Source organism: Mus caroli, unplaced genomic scaffold (genome assembly GCF_978045245.1).
Source record: "Mus caroli unplaced genomic scaffold, Mus_caroli_1 scaffold_3, whole genome shotgun sequence".
Classification (NCBI taxonomy): domain Eukaryota; kingdom Metazoa; phylum Chordata; class Mammalia; order Rodentia; family Muridae; genus Mus; species Mus caroli.
Genome location: NW_028227258.1, coordinates 26,741,562 through 26,762,602, shown reverse-complemented (window position 1 = coordinate 26,762,602; position 21,041 = coordinate 26,741,562). Strand labels below are relative to the sequence as shown.

General features: G+C 44.4%; 1 protein-coding gene across 4 annotated transcripts in view; it reads left to right on the top strand.

Annotated features, from left to right (window-relative positions):
• Positions 1 to 21,041, top strand: part of Ppa2 (inorganic pyrophosphatase 2) — an 83,994-nt gene that overhangs the window by 8,826 nt on the left and 54,127 nt on the right. For 3 of the 4 annotated variants that reach the window (XM_085835509.1, XM_021158332.3, XM_021158331.3), the window contains exons 2-5: positions 2,378 to 2,442; positions 4,052 to 4,096; positions 9,937 to 9,990; positions 13,733 to 13,852. In XM_085835509.1, coding sequence (XP_085691635.1) covers positions 2,378 to 2,442; positions 4,052 to 4,096; positions 9,937 to 9,990; positions 13,733 to 13,852 — 284 coding nt within the window. The remainder of the gene's footprint in view (positions 1 to 2,377; positions 2,443 to 4,051; positions 4,097 to 9,936; positions 9,991 to 13,732; positions 13,853 to 21,041) is intronic. The other variant, XM_085835510.1, reaches the window with a different exon arrangement.

Genomic DNA, 21,041 nt, shown 5'->3' with positions numbered 1-21,041 from the left:
GGGACATAGCCAGCTCAACTTTATAGTGTTTTTTTTAAAGATTGATTGATTGATTGATTGATTTGTATATGAGTGCTTTATTTGCATGTACGCCTGCATGACAGAAGAGGGTGACAGGTCCCATTGCAGATGGTTGTGAGCCATCATATGGTTGCTGGGAATTGAACTCAGGGCCTCTGGAAGAGCAACCCAGCACTTCTAACTGCTGAGCCATCTTCCATCCCCAGCTCAACTTTTGAAACGTAGCCAGATGACATTTTTCTCTTAGTGCTGCCATCCTTGTCTCCTCCTCTGCGTCACCATCATCTTCAGCTGATCAATTGCAACAGCCTCCAGATTCTCTCCCTTTGCTCTACCGAGGACACAGCATCCCCTTTAAAACACACAAGCTCCGTGGAAACTCAGAGTTCCTTCTATTTTATTCCAAAAATATGCCAAGGACTATGTCAGGAGCCCAGGTTCCTTACAGTCAGATGCTAGACACTGCACCGATTTCAACACCAACCAGTTTTCAGACTTTGATTGCTGTTCCTGCCTGGCTGTCCTCGCTGGTGTTTCTCGGTGTCTGTGTTGCATTCTCTCCATATTGCTTCCTCCGGGCTGCTGTTAGACGCTGCTCGTGTGGGCCACACCTCCTGGCCGTCCAGACTCACTGTTATTCTCTTTCCGTGCCTTGGTCTGTTTACGTTTTTTATCTTGCGGTACTTGCTTGCCCTTTATGCTGTAGTTTATACACATCCATCACTGCCGTCTCCCACTAGAATATAGCGTGCATACGAACAGGAAGTGAGAATCTGTATTCCTAACACCTAGAACGGTATTTGGAAAAGCATATGTGTTCTCTGAATAATGACCAAATGAATTACTGTAAGGGGGCCTAGGATATAGGAGGAAAAAATAAGAAATCAGAAACCTGGGAATTTGAATATTTAACTATTAATGGGGAGCAGAGAAATAGGTCATTGGTTAGAAGCACTTGTTGCTCTCTCAGAGGACCCAAGTTTACTTCACAGTAGCTCATAACTCCAGTTTGGGGAATTCGATGCCCTCTTCTGAGTTCTGCAGGCAGCAGACATTCAAGTTGTACACACATGTAAAAGACACCCAGTATCATAAAAATAATAAAAAGCCAAACACTTGAGTATTCTCATTCCCGTGTGCTCTTCCTCGGCTGTGGAGAGGATCTCTTCTTGTAAGCATCATCGCCTGTCAGTAAAAAAGCTGAGGTGGAAGTAGGAGGTAAGACATGCATCAGGGATAGAGGGAATTCTGGGGAATAGAGGCCGGGGAGATTCATCCCGAGACAGCTATAAACCAGCAGGTCGCTGACCTCAGGATAGAATCAAGGGGAGATTTGTCCCAGGAGCTCTGAGGAGACAGATGTAAGAAGATGAGGAGAAGAAAGCAGCCACATAGCTGAACTCAGGTTAGAGTAACAGAGATCGTAAGTTAAGAGCAAGTCAGAGAACCAGCCAGAGCTCACGGCATAGGCGTTTGTGAATAATAATTAGTCTCAGGGTCCTCGTTGTGGGAGCCAGGGCTGGGAGGAAAAACTTGAATTTAGTTTTTACACTCAGCTTTACCCATGCCTGTCACATGTCATACAGGAGTTACCTTGTTGCCAGAGTAGGGAAGGGGGAAACAAAATCGTAATGAGTCATTTATTTCATAACTACTAAATGCCGGTTAGGTGCTAGCCACTTTTCCTGTGCAGGGAATTCAATACAGAATAACAAAGCAGACAGACACAAGAGCCAACTAGAACACTTTCCCTCAGAATTTAATCCTCTTGAGTGTTCATGGCCTGGGGAGGGAGCGTACAATTATAGTGAGGTGGCATGCGAGAGGTGTGTTAAGTTACACACTCCTGCTTTTATTGAGCTGAACTCAGGCCTTGCTTATCTGTTGTGTAGTCAATTCTTTTGTAATAATTTTATTAATCATTTACTTTGGCCTTTTATGGGCCTCTTTCCACCTCCACCTGGACCTATCTTTCTTGTAGGTGGAAGTCGAGGCTTACACTGTTAGCTCTCTTATGAGAATGGGTGTCAGCTTAGACTAATTCACTTAGTAATGAGTCTCTGTTCAAAGTCAGAGTTTTTCTCCTTGGAGCATTCATTAGTCTACCTTAGATGTTTTGTGCAGTGGGTATTTGAAGCCAGCCACGACATTGAATGAAATGGTCTCAGTGACTGAGTCTGGGTTAGTTGGCATATATTTCTCTCAGGCTGCAACAAGTCTCGAAAGCCAAATTAAACTTTTAAGGTGTGAAGTTAGCTTTGCAAAAAGCATACAAGTTCAAAAAGCAGCCCAGGACCTTCTTTCGATCAAGAGCAGCGTGTGCGCGGCGGTAACTCTGTGGCTCTTTTCTTTGCAGAGCATGTAGCTGGTCACTACATCTCCCCGTTCCACGACATTCCTCTGAAGGCGGACTGTAAAGAGGTATTGTTTCTACTTGGTTGGGGCATGAAGAACTTCCTGCACACGATAGGATCAAAATGCTTCTCTATTGCCCAAACGATGCTTGTGTAGGAACGCCTTAAAGTGAAGATGTGCTGGGCAGGCAGGGGAGGAAACCGAGGAGCTAGAACGGGGCAGTAAGCCTCCGTTCTAAATTAAAATTTGTATGAGGCCAGAAGAAAGGGAGGCATTTACAGACTATGAAGTTTAGACTGCAGTGAGAATTGAAGTTTCAAGGGTAGTAATATGGGAGATTAATCTGCTTATTTTGAATCATAATATAGTTAGCATTTGTGGGTGACTTCTGTGTACTGGCCACCATGTGAACGTGTTATTTTCTTTAACGCACTTAAGTTGCCGTCACAATGTCCAAGGGTCATAAGGTAGTGGGCATTTCGTTGGTTTGTGTAGCAGTCTACAGCTGACAAGTGTCAGAGCCAAGTTTGGAACCGGCCTTTCTGATCACAGAGTTCCCTCCCCTTACCACTCTGAAGCAGAAATAGAAGGCTGGAAAGACCTGGCGCTTCGTTAGCTTCTTTCTCTCTTTAAAAGTCACTTGACAGTTGGAAGGATGGTGGTGAGGTGGGCGTGTCAAAGCCACTGCTAAAGGGAGAGCTGAGAGGGCCTGAGGTTTTAGGAGAGCTAGGCCAGTGCCCAGCGCTGGCCACGTGACAGCGCAGCTCTGAGGGCAGCTGCTATTACCAACTTACTCGTTGGTAAGGTTCCAACCCTTGCCCTGGGTCACAGATGTGGGTAGAGGTGGGTGTGGGACACAGGTAGGCACACATCTGTGTGCATCCTGCCTATGGACTCTGAGGAAAGGACAGGACAAATCATAAGACCAAAGGCCAATCCCTTCTAACGATGAGGAGGTCCACACACACAGTGTTTATATAAGCAGCCTTCCCTATTTCTGACCCAGTCATGATTACAATTTTTGCTCCTTGTATTTGGGGATGTAGAGTTTTCAGAACAAAGATAGTGTTTCAGGGCAGCATGACTTGGGGTAATCATTTCCTGTTTATTTTGGTCCTTTCTTAGTAGTCACTTTGGTGTGTAAGTTTTACATAGACCCAATGAACATTTGTGAACGGCGTAGTCTCTCTTCCCGCCCCACCATGCACTCCGGCTTAATTTAAAAGTACTTAGTGGCAGCGCTGTAATCACACCTTGGTAGAATTCACAGGCGGGAGGTACAAGCACTTTCACAGCTTGTTAGTCAGGCTCCCGGGAGTTTCATTTCAATAATGAAATGACTGTTTGTGACGCAGTCACTGGAACCTGCTGGGCTCTCCTTAAACACTCAGCTGAGCCTTTGCCTGCGCCAGACAGACGTGGGAAGTTACGTGAAAGAGCTTTAGATTTTCTGATCATTGACTTTCAAACACTTTGGCCGTCTGTTCATTTGAGGCTGGGGGTGCTGAGGGAGAAGCTGCCCAGGCGTTACTGGTAGGTTCTCTGTTGAGTCTGGTTTCTAGACAATGGCTAGTATAACACACGTATGCAGTGGGCATGTTTTTGTTCCCATGTTGTGCGTCCTACATTCCTTTATGAAGTCTTCCAATCATAATTATCATCTTTGCTCTTACAGGAACATGACATTCCCAGGAAAAAGGCACGAAATGATGAATATAAGGTATATTTTAAGGTTTTTATTGCTTGGGTCATTTAAAAATTCATTTTGTGACTCTGCTGTTTATGTGTACACGTGCACATGCATGCAGGTCAGTACTCATGGAGGCCAGAAGAGGGCGCCAGATCCCACTCAGATGGCTGTAAAACCACGTGGCCTGGGGCAAGGGAAGCCAGCTTGGGGTCCCCTGGCAGGGCAGCCTGCACTCTTGACCACAGAGTCATTCCTCCAGCCCACTCTGTCACTCTCTACAGTCTGTTCATGATCTTGATATGTTTGCATTCTTAAACTGCTCCTAATTTTCCCCCTGCAAGACTTTTGTGTGGTCTGATGGTTTCCTCCCCATGTCTTTTTAAGGTATCTGGGGACAGTCTCACCATTTAACCTTTTTTATAGTGTTTATATTCATAGCATAAGGTTCATTATTTTATCCTTTTCTCACATATATATAAGCAGTTCTTTCCTGCCTCAGTTTATTTCTTTTTCACATTGAGCTAGAAAGAGTCTCTTCTAGAATTAAGACACAGCAGTCTTTTGGAAGTAGAAAAACAGATACAGCAGCTACATGCTAAAATACATTAATTCCAAATGTGTCTTTTAATCATGTGCCTCTTCAGTTCCTACCTAGGACCAACACATTTGATTGGCCCTTTACCCATCTCTTGCTCTGGGTGCTCTGGGTGTTTCCCTGCTAACTTTTGCCTCCTCGCCCTTCTTCCGGCTCCTTACCTCCGCAGCTGAAGTTCCTGCCCCCAGCCTACAGAGGCTGTCAAATTCCTACACCATTTGCCTGCCCATATTCTGTTCTCCTAAAGCGGTCGTCAGACCACTTGTGAAGCACCCACACTGATAAGCCTGCAGCGCTTGTTGAAGGTGTAGGGTCTGGGCCCTTTTTCATCTCTGCTGATGAGAGTCTCTGTTCCATGGGGGCTGGTTAGTCTGTGTTTTAGCAAGTGCAGTTCTGGCGTGAGAAAGAACCATGCTCTAGATGGGAGGTGACACACAGTCTACTCGAAGCTTTGAGGTTCCACGAGACGGGGCATGTTAGTCTGAAATAGTCTTTTCAGTGGGGGAAAATATATTCCAAGCTCAGAGTGTCAAATTAAAATGTAATTGTTGTAATGCAGATTATATGTTGGTGACTGATTGGTATTTATCTGAAAGTTCATCAGAGAAGAAAGAAGGGAAATCTCTCAGTCTTTGTTTTTGTTTTTTACCCCCATTCTTTTCCATTTCTTTCTACTATCTGCCACCTGTTCCCCAGGGGAAAAAGAAAAAGAAAAGGACTAAAGGAGGGGTTAGGTTCCCCTGACATTGTGGACTTATGACGAATGCCAATCTTCGGTAAACAAGACAGACCCTGGCTTTGATGAGTTACAGCTAGAGCGCTCTGCAGCTGGAAAGAAGAGAGGCGGGTAGCATGAGCCGCGGCCATCAGGTGTAAATGGTGACCAAGAGTGTGGCTTGCAAGCTCACATTTCAGACTTGTTCCTAATCTGTTGCTCTTTTGACCCAACTAAGATTGTATAGCCATTAGCCAGCCTGGTCCCCTCTGTCACCTCTTTGTATTCATCTGTCTACATTTGTTCTCTTACAGCCAGGCTTTCAGGGATGAGTGAGTTGTGCAAACATCTGCCATCTACTTAGGTTTTTCTTTTTAAGAGCTTCTCAGACACATTGAACCAGGTACGAGGTCCCTCATGGAAGACCACAGAGGATGAAGCGGGACAGAGGGCTGTGTATGAGGTCGCTGCTGTAGGTGTGAGCTGTCAGCCTGAGCTACAGTTATCTCCTCTGGGGCTCACGCTCTTACCTTGCCAATCATTGTCTTATCTAGAAAATTTTAATTAAAAAAAAAAAGCGCTACTAAATGGCAGTCTTTAATTACTAGCATCTGTTTCTATAAGGAAGTCCCAGAATGTGGGTAACCCATGCTTTAAGCCAGTTCGGACCTTATATTAAGATTCCTCAGAGAGCTTTTAAAAAATTAGCAGTCTCCTGGCTTTGTCCTGGTTGAACTGGAAAGGTAGGAAGCAGGCCCTAAGCAATGTGGTTTTGGTTTTGCCTACTTGTTTGTTAAAGCTCACCCAGTGATTTTTATGTGTGCAGGGTAGAGAGCTACTACATTTTTGCTTTCCTAATCTGTGATAAAAGACTAGGTTGGCTTGTGTGTATTTGTTGTAGCTGAATACGTTTTTAAAACACATCAGAATGAATGATGAAACATATAATTTAAGCTCCAATATTTTGTTAATTTTTAAGATTAGTTACATTTCTCTCTTCCCTTTCCTCTCCGCAAACTCCTATATACCCCTCCCACTCTCATAAAGTGTGTATCCTCTTCTTTCAATAACTGATACTGTGTGCTTGTACATCCACACACACACACACACACATACACGCAATACACACACATGTATGTATGTATGTATGTATGTATGTATGTATTGGTAATATAACCTGCTCAGTCCACATGCTGTTACTTGTACGTATGTGACATTTTCAAGTTCCAGGGCTGACGTTCGTTTGGCACTGGACAACTAATTAATGTGCTCCTCCCTGTGGGAGGGCCACCTCTCCTGCTCCCTGCTTTCCTCAGTTGCCTGAGGTCATTGTGTAGGGTTGAGGCCTTATGTCGTCCCCCACCCCACCCCACCCTACCCCTGGTTCACTTTTGTTCACCTCATGTTTGGGCAGTCATGTTGGTGAGACTTCATGCCTTAGCTTCTGACATTACTAGGTGACACAGTCTCCCATCAGATGTCCCGGGCCTCTGCTGCTTGCTGTCTTTCTGCTCCCCCTTCTCAGTGTCCCCAACCCTTTGGCATGGGAGTGTGTTGTAGATGGACAGACATGTCTACAGAGCTCTAATTTTTTTTTTTTTTGTTAGATTCAGTAGCTATACACATTACCCTCAGTTAGCTGCGAATGCTTCTAAATGCTCAGTTAACAGTCACAGACTGGCAGGGGGCTGGGCCTTGCTCTGGGTAACACTGCTTTAAACTGTTGCTTTCCCGTGACTGATTCAATGTTGCATTAAACACAGCATCCTTACCCTTTTGCGAGCTGCATTTAAATGTTACGACTTACTCTTTGTGAAGCAAGCTGTGGGAATTGTACTTACCCGCCACTGACCTAGTCTCCTTCAGTTAAGCATTCTATAAAGTAGGGACGTGAGAGAAGGAAGCCATGGTCATTTTGGAGTGTTAAGGAATCTGAACCCACTAACTTTGAGTTACAAAGGCATGTCTAAGTCCTCGTAGACTTTCTAATAGCCTATAGCAATAACTCTAATTTTGGATTATCGTTATAGCATGGATACAAATGTTCTTTTCATCATTTCCAGTGTTTTGACTCCTGGATTTTCTGTGTGTGTTCCTTTAAATTACATAATGATATTTTAATCACATTGCCATGAGCAGAAGTGGTCTGTCATTCTAGGTTAGCTGGAAAATAAATATCAAAACTCATTTCTTGCCCAGTGTACTGGCTATTTTTGTGTCAACTTGACACAGCTGGAGTTATCACAGAGAAAGGAGCTTCAGTTGAGGAAATGCCTCCATGAGATCCAACTGTAAGGCATTTTCTCAATTAGTGATCAAGGGGGAAAGGCCCCTTGTGGTTGGGACCATCCCTGGGCTGGTAGTCTTGGGTTCTATAAGAGAGTAGGCTGAGCAAGCCAGGAGAGGCAAGCCAGTAAAGAACATCCCTCCATGGCCTCTGCATCAGCTCCTGCTTTCTGACCTGCTTGAGTTCCAGTCCTGACTTCCTTTGGTGATGAACAGCAGCATGGAAGTGTAAGCTGAATAAACCCTTTCCTCCCCAACTTGCTTCTTGGTCATGATGTTTGTGCAGGAATAGAAATCCTGACTAAGACAAAATGGTACCAGCAGAGTGGGGTATTCCTGTGACAACCTGACCATGTTTTGGGGAGGACTGTGGAAGGACTTTGGAACTTTAGGCTTGAAGATCCATTCATTGTTAAGAGCTCTGTCAGATGTTGTGTAGGAGCTTGGAAGATAATGTTGAGAACAGTGCAGAAGATGGAGGTCTGGTTTGTGAAATTTCAGAGGGAAAATTAAAGACTCTTTTCAGGGCCATTGCTGTTTTGATTGTGAAGATTTTGTAGTTCTGGTTAGCTGGGGCTGAAGAATCAGCTGTGATTAACAAGATACCAGAACTACTAAAGCAAAAACTTTGCATTACTGGGACTATTGATGCTGGTTAGCTGGAGCTAAGAAATTAGCGGTGATTAAGAAGAGACCAGCATCGTTGAGGTGACATCTTCTGGGAAGTGTTTTCTAAAAGCACAAAGAGGCTGTGTTCCAGAGATAGGCAAGGTTGTACTCCTTCTGCAGCGGGACTTGGTAATGTGTAAGGGTCACCCAGGTGGTACTGGTTTTGAAGGCATGAAGGGGTCCTGCAGAGCAGCTGAGGCTCGGCACTGTGAGAGGCCATGGAAGGCCATTGGTGAAGGTGCAGCCTCAGTTGTAATTGAAGGCCCAGGACTGAAGGGGTCATGCAGTGTTTTGGAGATGCCAGTACCATGATATGACCACCAAGAGCAGCAGCAGCAGTGGAGTACAGGCATCTGGAGCCCATAGGACGACGTGTGTGCTACAAAGGGCATGGCTGGAGAAGTGCCCCAAGCCCTTGGAGGAGCCCAGAAGATCGTGAGTTGGATCCCAGACATTGGACGGTTGGAGATTGATTTTTGCTTTGATTGTGACTGTGCCCTGATATTTTCCTTCTTGAAGGAAGAAACTGTTTTAGTGGAGCCCACAGTTAAGAGACTTTTAATTGTAAAAAGACTTTGGATTTTAAAGAGATGGATATTTTAAAGAGATTGAAATTTTAAGAATATGTAAAGACTGGGACTTTTAAAGTTATTTAGATCTTGGGGATGAATAAGAATGTAAGGGTTGAGGCTTACTAGTGATGTGTTTGTGTGTCAAGTTGACAAGGGGTCAATTGTACTGGCTATTTTTGTGTCAACTTGACACAGCTGGAGTTATCACAGAGAAAGGAGCTTCAGTTGAGGAAATGCCTCCATGAGATCCAACTGTAAGGCATTTTCTCAATTAGTGATCAAGGGGGAAAGGCCCCTTGTGGTTGGGACCATCCCTGGGCTGGTAGTCTTGGGTTCTATAAGAGAGTAGGCTGAGCAAGCCAGGAGAGGCAAGCCAGTAAAGAACATCCCTCCATGGCCTCTGCATCAGCTCCTGCTTTCTGACCTGCTTGAGTTCCAGTCCTGACTTCCTTTGGTGATGAACAGCAGCATGGAAGTGTAAGCTGAATAAACCCTTTCCTCCCCAACTTGCTTCTTGGTCATGATGTTTGTGCAGGAATAGAAACCCTGACTAAGACACCCAGTTTGGCGTTGCATGCTTTTAACCCTAGTACTCAGGTGGCAGAGGCAAGCAGATCCCTGTCAGTTTAAGGCAACCTGGTCTGGATAGCAAGTTCTAGGCTAGCCAGAGTTACATAGTAAGACTCTTGTCTCAAAACAGACCACTGAAGCAGACCACATCTCCTGATTTCCAGTATTGTCGATGCCCTGAAAAGTGCTTCCAAGTGTCGGGTGACCTGTCATGGTATGCAGTGGTCATTAGATGTGTGACGCCTCCGTGAGCCAGGCAGCCTTGCTAACTGCAAGAAGGGACTGGGTGCCTGTAGAAGCCAGGAACGAAACATTGTATGTGTGGGATGGAAACTTACACTATTCTCTTATTAAAGGCAGTACTGATTTTCATTTAGCACACAGTCTCTCAATGCCAAGTGAAAAAAAGAAAGAGTGAATAAGAAATGGTAATCTTCTTCTTCTTCTTCTTTTTTAACTACAGAATTTGTTTAATATGGTTGTGGAAATACCTCGGTGGACAAATGCCAAGATGGAGGTACAGATATATTTTATTAATGTAAAATTGAAATGCTAACTTAAAAACAGAAGAGAATCGTTTCTAGCTATTTGGCATTATTTGAAGGATGGATGACAGACTTCTCTATGTAGGAGATTGTTTGGAATATTCTTGTGATCTTAGACCTTAATTTCAAGAACAGAATGTTTTGATCTGACTATCCCTCTGCAGAGTGTTTCTGTGTCTTTGGGCTCGCTTTTATGTAACTTGCTTTGGCCTTTCCTTGACACGGCGGTGAACACGTTCAAATTTTATTCAGACGAATAGACACAAACGAAGCGCTTTGTCTGCTGCTGGTGGCAGTGTCGTTTCTGGGGGTTTAGTTCTTTAGAGTTTTAGGTTGCCTGTGAACAGCACTCTCTCCTGAGTTTGTGGATCTTATCTAAGAGTGCCTACTTCGCCCTTGTTAAGTCTTCTTAAAGACTTTATTTTAATCTTTTCCGTGAAATGCAAGCTGTCAGGAACCATCTTGTGAGCTCTGTCATGCTTGCTCCCTCCTTCCACCGATGAGCCCTTCACAGTTTGGGGCGACTTCTCAAGTGTGGCACTTTGATTCCATTGTTTATTTTATATCATATTTTTTCCCCTTTTCCGATGCTCATGTGAATATGTTTGATAAGTTTAAAATGAACTCACTTGACAAAGATCTGAGCTGATTTTTTTTTAATTGCTGTAAATGAGCAATATATTTGTGGAGTACAAATGTAATTTATGAACATAACAGAAAAATGAAGTCAAGTTAAATCAGCATATCGTCTGAAATATTTTTCTCTGGTGAGGCCATCTTAAATTTTTACTCTCTTACCACTGTGCCTTGCACAATAGGTGTCAAGACAAACACAGCAGTATTCTTAGCCCAAGAGTTTATACTCTTTGCGGTTATGCCCACACGGTGCAGACCAGAGCCTTCTGCTCCTCCACCCCATGGATCCGGCTTCCCCATCCTTTCTCACCTCCTGCTCTTCCAAGCCTTTGGTAACCCCTGTTTGGCTCACACGCTCTAGGAGATCAACCACGGAGCCCATTTTCTTTGTTCATCAGTTGCTGGGCCTTCCTAGTTTCCACCCCTTGGCTGCTGTGATCGCGGTGGTAGCACCCAGCCCTCCTTTCCCTTGCTGTGTCCTTGGAACTGAGTAGCTTGTATGCCAGTTGTTTTCAGGTTCCTAGAGAACTTTGTACTGTTTTCCAAGATGGCTGGCTGGTCTATATTCCCTCGCCAGTGTACAAGGCTCCTCCCCTCGACAGTGAAAGACTTTCCTTTATGCATCCTTACTAGGACTTAGTATCTGAAGTCTTTTAGATAATACTTGTTCTTACTAGAATGAGATGAACCCTCGTGGCGTTTTGTTATTGTCAGTAAGCATTGCTCTCTCTCTGTGCATGTATTTGACTCTGTGTGTGTGTGTGTGTGTGTGAATAGGTAGACAACCTTTGGGAGTAAGTTCTCTACCCCACCAGGTGATGTACCTGACAGCAGATGCCTTTACCATCTGAGCTGTCTTGCTGGCTTCCTCATTATTGTCTTGATTGAATATTCCTGATAGCTATGTTGACCACTTCCTTTTTCTTATGTCTATTGATCTTCTGTGCCTCTTCCTTTGAGAAATTTCTAAGGCTAGTGCTCATTTTTTAATTACAGCTTTTGGTTGTTTTTCTCCTTAGTTCTTCAGCTTCTTGTGTATTTTGGACTTTAAGCCCGTGGTGGATGAAGCGCGTTTTCTCCCGTGATGTATATTGGCTTTCCTCTGTCAATTGTACCTGTGCTGTGCAGAGGCTTTTAGGGTTGGCGTAACCTCATTTGTCTATTTTTGCTTTTATTGCCTGTGTTTTTCATGGTCAAACCCAAACAGTTGTTGTCTATACCAGCTTGTTCTTTTCTCCGGTTTGTAAAAGTTTAACAGCCTCTGCCTTACATTGCAGGAATCCATCTCCTCTTGGTTTCTGTAACCATGTAGGGTAGAGGGGCTCAGTCTTGTTCTTCCGCTCATCTCCGTTGTCTTCCCAGTGTGGTTTTGTGAGGACCATGCTCTTTCCCCATCGCGTGTGACTGGCACCTGCTGAAAGCACTTGCCGTCTGTCTCCCCGGCTGTGTGTCAGAGGCTGATGTTTGCAGATTTCGCTGATTTTATTGCTGTGGTTCTCGAGTGTAGCTGGGAGTCGGTGATGTGACGATGGTTTTTCTTTTTGCTCACAATCACCTTCACATTTTAGGGTGTGTGTGTGTGTGTTTCCATGGAAACTCCACACTTTGCTCTTCCCATATCTATTCTTTTTAAACGACTTTGGAACTTCACTCTGGATCACAGTGACCCTGATTCATGCTACTTCTAATCCAACATGGGGTGTCTTTTGTCTATGTGTGTCTTCTTTGATTTTTTTTTTCTTTTCATTGTCAACTTACAATTTTCAATAGGAACAGATCTTCCTCTTCCTCCATCAAATGGATTTATTGTTGTTTGCCTGTAAATAGGCCAGCCTCTGATTTCTGCTTTGGATGGTTCATTGGTAGCACACAGAAATACTGTGGAATTTTGCGTGCTGTGTTTTCTCTATTGCGTCCTGAAAATTTTCGACATTCATTTTCTACTACATACTTTCATAATTTTAGAGGTAGGTGTGTGTGTGTAAAATCTTAAGAGCTTTCTGCATACATGATTGTATTAGTATATACATGATTGTATTGTATTATCTATAAACAGTGATGATTCTACCCCTTCCTTTCCTGTGTGGATGCTTTTCCTTGCCCTTGCCTAACTGCTCTGGGAAGGGCTTCCAGCATTCTGCTGAATCAATGGCAAGACTAAGCATCCTCGGCTCATATCATCTGTCCAAAAAGCTTTCAGTCTTGTTTGTGTGTGTCTGTGCCCAGTATGCTTGGGTGTCTGCAGGTGCTACAACGGCCAGAAGAGGGCACTAGGTGTGCTTCTCCACCATTCTCCCTATGTTCCTCTAAAGCAGTATCTCCCTGAACCTAGAGCTTGTATCTCTTCTTTCTGTGCTGGGAGTCAGCAAACCCCAGTGATCCCCCCGTCTCTACCACCCCCAGAGCTGGTTTCACAGGGGTTTGTTTGCAGAGCCACCTGTTACATGTGCTGGTGTCTGAAGCTGGTCCCTTAACCTTGTAGCTGGCTCTCTAGAGCAGTGGTCCTCAGCCTTCCTAGGACTGCAGCCTTTCCTCAAGGTGTGGTCACCACCTAGCCAACCATAAAATTATTTGTGTTGCTACTTCATAACTGTAATTTTGCTACTGTTAAGAGTCATAAATATGCGTGTTTTCTGATGGTCTTTCGGGCGCCATGACCCAAAGGTGGAGAACCACTGCTCTAGACCCTCACCATGGTAACCTTTGAGTTAACTATGATATCATAAGACTTGGCAATAAAAACCCCCAAACTAGCAGCAGCAACAACAACAAAAAATTGTCAATTAACTTTCACCCTCCTGCCTTTCCATTTATGCTGTTTTTCTTAGAAACAATGCCATGTATAAATAATTTAAGCCTAAATCTGTAATCGGGTGTCTTCTTTCCAGAAGGATTTTCTTACATGGTACTTGTTCATTAGTAATGAGAATAGACTTAATTTACTTTAAAACACCTTTGAACAGTAAGTTGAGATGCCGGTATTTGTTCGAGCCGCGGTAGGTTTAAAATCTCTTCTTTGCATACCGGACTAATGGTTTTACCCTTCTGTGTGCCTGCCTTCCCCTGTGATCTTCCCAGATTGCCACCGAGGAGCCCCTGAACCCCATTAAGCAGGATATAAAGAACGGAAAACTGCGCTACACACCAAACATCTTCCCTCACAAGGGCTATATATGGAATTACGGGGCCCTCCCTCAGGTAACATCCTTGTTATCGCGGTAAACTTTTATGCCTTCTAAAGAAACCACCTTGTGAATGCTGGGAACTCCCTGAATTGAACGTCGCTCCTAGCACATACCAGTTTCAGGGATTTATGGATTTAATTTTTTCTTAATGTGGCATTTACTTGTCCCAGTAAACTTTACTTCAAACTGCACAGATCGTCACTACTGAGTTCTTGGAGACAGGCTTAGAAGATTGACAGCTGACATTTGAGTGCATCCCTCTTTGTGGGCTTAGCCGATGCCAATGAAGAATTTTCAGCAAGTCTTTATCTAACCTTTAAGTGTGCTTTTTATACATTTCTCTATGACAAGGTGGGTTTTATTTGTAATAAACCTAACAGGCAAAATTGAGTTAAGTTACAGCTGGAGCTCGGGTCCAGGGTTCTGACTGGAAGGCCATGAGGTGGAAGCCAGCGTGATGGCAGGGCCTTGTTCTGCCTCTGTAGAGCTATGCCGACATTCCTGGCCCTTCCTCCCTATCTGTCAAGTTCCTCGCTCGCTCTCTGAAGTAGCAGCTCTTCCTGGTTGTGTACTGAGTAGATCTCTACACGTCTGAGCCAAACTCTGGGTTACAGAGACCTGAAAAATGTGCTGTTTTTTTGTTTTTTGTTTTCCTTATTATAAACTCCACTCTGTCATCAGCTGTGTAGAAATTTAATGTTTGTATTTCTATGTATTAATTTTTAATTACATGAAAATGTACGTGGGGGGCCCTGTAGGAAGTAGGGACAGCTGAGAAAAACAGATGCCCGGTTAGGATAAACAGTCCCGAGAAAACGAAGAGCAGCATCGTTCTCCCGAGAGCCAGCCTCCCTTTGATGCAGCCAGACCACCCGCGTGGATGCAGGCTTGGGTAAAGCTGGCACTCTGGAAACGGTGATTAGAAATGAGAGTGTTCAAGCCATGAGGGCACCCGCCTCGACTTCTTGGGTTTCTAAGTAGGTGGTTCTGTTGGACCTAAGGGGGAGAGGTTAAAAACAGCTTAGGGGATTGTGGGAGAGGAGACCACATGGCTGAAGGGGGGAGGGGGACAGAGAAGCTACTGATGAGCAGCAAAAACCGAGATAGGCAATGCTGAGCCGTTCAGGAATAAGCTAATATCCATCGTTGAGCTGCTTCCTAGGGGTGATGTGCTAGGACACAGATGTGCACAGATGAGAGTCAGGCACCAGGTTCAGCAGAGTGATGGATGACTGAGCAGTGACCTCAGAGCCTGGCTGTCACACCACAGCCAGCCGTGTGACCTCGGACAAGATGCTTTGTGCTTCTGCCCCTGTCTTCACCTGTAAAGTGGAGACCGTGGATATCTACTGCCCGTGGCTGTGCTGAGGTACACGAGACTGTTTCATTAGACATGTGTGACGGACAGCATTCCATGACCACTAGCAATTTTTCTGTCTGGAGGATTAGTGCTCAGTATAGGGGTTTCTTCCTAATGCTGCGACCCTTTAATACAGTTCCTAATGTTATGGTCATTGCTACATCATGACTGTAAGTTTGCTACTATTTGGAATTGTAATGTAAATATCTGATATGCAGGACATCTGATATGTGACACCTGTGGGGGTCGAAATCCACAGGTTGAGAACCTCTGGCTTTGTATCATTTCTTCCTTTTCCAAAGTTATTTACAGTTTGATTAGAGCCATTGACCACTAAGTCAGTGGTTACAATGTAGCGTGACGAGTGCCACTCACTAGCTTACTGATTCTGTCATTTTATTTCATTCAGAAAATAATAAGGCAAAGCTGGGTGTGGTAGCCCCCGTCCCTGTCATCCCAGCGCCTGGGAGGCTGAGGCAAGAAGGTTACTGCCAGTTGGAAGCTGGCCTAGGTTATTTATAGCAAGACCTGGTCTCAGCCCTATCCTGCCCCTCAAAAAGTTTAGCAAACTAACAAAACGCAGATCTACTGGTGAGACAGGAAGGGGTGCCAGATCATGACTGAAAATGAAAGGAGGATCTTTTTGTGGTTTTCTATTTAAAGACCAGGTGCCTCTTTTTCTTTTTTTCTTTTTTTTTTTTTTTTTTTTTTTTTGTACTGCTCTGGGTGTGTCTGAATTTTCAGGGTGTTCTTATCCGTCCTGCTTTGATTCTGTGACGTACAGTTGCCCTTTCCTGATTCAACTAAGCTGAACTGGACCTGTCTCTTAATTTTCTGTATGCTGTGCATTAACTAAGTTTCATGCTTCATCTTACATCCAAAATAATGTCTCAAAAATAAAGATCTGGCTAGACGTGGTGGCACACACCTTTAATCCCAGCGCTTGGGAGGCCTAGGCAGGTAGTTCTTTGTAAGTTTGAGGGCAGCCTGGTCTACATAGAGAGCTCTAGGACAGCCAAGACTACACAGAGAGACCATCTCTACAGCAGAAAGGCCTGGTGATGTTTTTCCATGCGAGAACCTTTCACTGGTTTCTTAGTGGTAAGAGGATCAAGTCTGAAACTCTTAACCTGTCCCCTTGCCCTATCTGACTGTCCCATAGTCAAGGTTTCTATTCCTGCACAAACATCATGACCAAGAAGCAGTTGGGGAGGAAAGGGTTTATTCAGCTTACACTTCCATACTGCTGTTCATCACCAAGGAAGTCAGGACTGGAACTCAAGCAGGTCAGGAAGCAGGAGCTGATGCAGAGGCCATGAAGGGATGCTACTTACTGGCTTGCTTCCCCTGGCTTGCTCAGCCTGCTCTCTTATAGAACCCAAGACTACCAGCCCAGAAATGGTCCCACCTACAAGGGGCCTTTCCCCCTTGATCACTAATTGAGAAAATGCCCCACAGATGGATCTTATGGAGGCATTTCCTCAACTGAAGCTCCTTTCTCTGTGATAACCCTAGCCTGTTTCAAGTTGACACAAAACTAGCCAGAAAACTGACTCTCCCCATGGCTCACTGGAAGACTCCCCCTTTTCTCTACTTCTTCTCCCGAAGACTGCGCAGGGTTGTGATCTCCAGGCCTCCACAGTACCTCCTCATTCAGCACGAACTCACGGGGGCTTCATACTTGTCAGAGTGTTCCCGTTCTGAGTACCGGATGAAAAGCCGAGATCAAAGTCATCAAATTCTTTGGGAATTTTTAATCCACACAGAAAGTCAGACAGTCAACAGAGTGAAATGGCAGATGTTAAAAATATGAAAGAAGGTGCTGGAGAGATGGCTCAGCGGTTCAGGGTACTGGCTGCTTCCAGAAGACTCAGACTCAATTCCCAGCAACCACATGGTGACTCACAACCATCTGTAACTCCCAAGTCTGAGGGGACCCAGACCCCTCTTCTGATCTCCTGGGGCACCAGCCACACTTACATATGTGTAGACTAAACACTCCTACACATAAATTGACAACATTAATCTTGAAGAAAGAATGTAAGAGTAGAGTAGAGCAGGGGATTGGGCCGTGGGGTGTCAGGGGTGTTTCCATTCAGACAGCGAGAAGATCCCATGACTTGGCATTGTCTGAACAAAGACCTCAGAGAAACAAGGGAGGAGGTAGGGCAGGCATTCAGAGGAGAGGCACCGTAGTGGTACGCAGTGCACGGGAGGGGTCTGAGCGAGTACACAGTGAGCTAAGAGGGGGCTGGACGTGAAGGAGAGAAGCGAGCACGTCTGTCCTTGCTTCCATACTATCTTTTAAACGCAGACTGACCTCAGCCTGAGCACCCGCATCCATGTGCAGCTTCACTAAAGATGTCAGGTTCTCTCCCACATAAGCATCACTGAATGGAACAGTTTTTAGACCTGAAATTACAGAGATTGCTCATGGCAAGGCACAATCTCATGTAATTTTTGTACGATTATTGCTCATATAGCTTTTAGAATGAGAGCCAAATACTGGCCCCTTTAGGATGCCGTTTCGTCGCTCCTCTGCACCCTCTGCCTTTTCTCCCCTCTTCTTCATTCCCCTGCCCACCCTCCAGCTGACTCCCTTTTCCGTTTTCACCCCCACTGCCTTATTTCTGGACTACGCCTTTCCAATGTGCACACGGGTCACTGGCTGGAATGTTTGCTCTGGGCCAAGTCTTTGTGATGTCTCTCAAGTCTCCTGTAAATCTTTTCACCCTGACTCTTGAACTGTTATGACTATTCCTGTGTGTTACTCCCCATTTCTCTAAATATCCACCATATTATAACTGACTATGATTTGTTCTGTTTACTGTCAGTTTCTTGACGTTAGAATACAGGTGTCATTAGCTCAGGGTTGTTCTGTTGGTAAGTAGTTTCAAGGGGCCAGTTTGCTTCTTGGCACACTGAATTGGTGATCGGTTTTTTTGTGTGTGCTTGTCTGGTGAGGCTGGCCAGGTGCAAAGATAACAGGACTGTCGCTCTGTGCATAACAGTGAACAGCTCTGTCTTAGTTAGGGTTTTACAGCTGTGAACAGACACCATGACCAAGGCAAGTCTTATAAAAAAACAACGTTTTATTGGGGCTGGCTTACAGGTTCAGAGGTTCAGTCCATTATCATCAAGGTGGGAGCATGGCAGTATCCAGGCAGGCATGGCACAGCAGGAGCTGAGAGTTCTGTCTTCATCTAAAGGCTGCTAGTGGAAGACTGACTTCCAGGCAACTAGAGTGAGGATCTTATACCCACACCCACAGTGACACACCCATTCCAACCAGGTCACACCTATTCCAACAATGCCACACCTTCAGATGGTGCCACTCCCTGGTCCAAGGATATACAAACCATCACAAGCTCTGAGAATGGCTAAGTCAACAACTTCATCGAGGATGTGCTTGCTTCATAGACACACAGATGGATATTAAGTCTACTTGGTTGCCCACATTTTGTCTTGGTTGAGCAGGGAGTTCACTGAGAAGAGTCACCAAGCCAACTGCTTGGAAGGACATGCGAGCAGCAGAACACAAAGGAGAAATCTTAATGATGAGCTTGTGACCCATCGCTATGACATCATTTTCTTAGGCTTTCTGGCTGTCTTCTCTCCCACGCACAGCTTTCCTCCAACCACAACTCTGCCTCAAGTAAACGTCATCTTTCTCCTCCCAGGGCCTTGAACTTGAGTTTACCCATGGTTACGAGGGTTGCTCCAGCATTCCCTTTATCTGAGTGCATATTTAGAACACTTGTCTGGAGAATATTAAAGAGTCAGTTTCACTTTAAAGCCTTCAGGCTGAATACAGTGTTGACATGTTTATTATTTTAAACTTCCTTATCAATTTGAGTCATTGACTACAAATATTAGATGGTTTTTTTTTTTTTTTTTTTTCGAGACAGGGTTTCTCTGTATAGCCCTGGCTGTCCTGGAACTCACTCTGTAGACCAGGCTGGCCTCGAACTCAGAAATCCGCCTGCCTCTGCCTCCCAAGTGCTGGGATTAAAGGCGTGCGCCACCACCCCCGGCTAGATGTTGTTATTTGTTGAATTTAGAGCCTGAGACAGGAGACTAACTCTCTCTAGGTCTGTGTATTCGTCTGATCATGAGTCCTACGCAGAAAGCTGTTGTAATAGGATGATGTGCTCTGGGCAGGGCTAAGCCCGTTAGCTTGCTCAACAGTGCAGCTGTTGCCGCTGGTGTTAGCTGCTGCTGATAAAATTGACAGACTCTATCCAGGTGAAGCTCGGGGTTGGGGTGGGGGCTTGAGGGGGTAACAGACAGGGATGTGTAGCTCCCAGTCTCTCTAATTTGGTGTTGGGAACCTAGATGATCAACAAGAATCTCTCAACACCACCTGTGTGCTGATGTTTTTTTTGTTTTTTGGTTTTTTTTTTTTGTCTTTTTAAATGATTTTCAAAGAGGCCTAAGGGCCAGAACATGGTGGTTACAAGCATATTGGTTAATATAGATTGTAAGGTAATGACCCCCAGTTCCTGTAAAAAGCTAGGATTTGTTTTAAGCCATGTCAATATGCATTCCGATTCCATGTTCATAGATTTATTCTCATTTCTTAAGAGGTTGTTTGTGGCTCTTCGTTATGCTCTCTTGGTTCCATGCTAAGACTTTTTTTATTTTTTAGATTATCCACTGGGTACACACTTTGAATCAAGTTGTGGGTTATATACCCATTCAGCTTTGCTAAACATTCTCAAATAATGACTCATACGTTCTTACCAGCATTATATAGCATAGGTTCCAGGTGACCCGTGTCCTACTATTTTGGGTTAACAGATCTCTAAATTCTTCAAAATAGTGTTTGGAAATAGTGTTGGAATGCAGTTTAATTTGTGGCTCTCAGATCGATTGCTTTTCTTTTTTTTCTTTTTAAAATTATTTATTTTATGTATATGAGTACACTGTCGCTGTCTTCAGACACACCAGAAGAGGGCATCAGATTCTATCCCAGATGGTTGTGAGCCACCATGTGGTTGCTGGGAATTGAACTCAGGACCTCTGGAAGAGCAGGCAGCGCTCTTAACCACTGAGCCATCTCTCCAGGCCCAAGGCACAGAATTACAGTTCAGAAGGCTGTAAGGCATCAATCAGTTGCTGGGATTTGAACTTGGGAATTACTCTTCTTACATGTATAAATCATCCATATTTATTTTTCTCTCTTAAATTACTTGTGTCCTTAGCGCCCTTTGTCCTGTTTGCCCTTTTTCTTATTTAATTGAACAGTTTAAATGTGTCCCTCTTGATACTCCTTCATTCATCTGAGATTTTTTTTCCTTTTGCCCTGTTATGCACCTAAACTTCCACTAGAGGGCACTGTCAAAGTTTTACATTGTTCCACGTTCCCCTGCGAAGTGAAATTACCCTGTAGTTTCAAATGAAAAGTGATGCTGCTTCTTGTTGTTGTTGTTATTGTTGTTTGGTTGGTTTGGCTTGGTTCAGTTTTTCGAGATAGGGTTTCTCTGTTGTAGCCCTGGCTGTCCTGGAACTCACTCTGTAGACCAGGCTGGCCTCGAACTCAGAAATCTGCCTGCTTCTGCCTCCCAAGTGCTGGGATTAAAGGCGTGTACTACCATGCCTGGCTGTGATGCTGTTTAATGTACCTCTTTTATAATAGACCCGAAGTCTATAGATGTACAGTATGAAAGGCAGGGGTGGGCAAGAGACCAGTCTGTCCTTTGGGTTTGGTTGGTTTTTGCTGGTTCAGAACACCGTGAAGAAATGACCCTAAAATTAACAGTAATAAATGGTTTAAGAAGATTTCATTATATTGCTAATTCCTCAATATTAGGAACTAAATTGATAGATAATATTGAGAGTG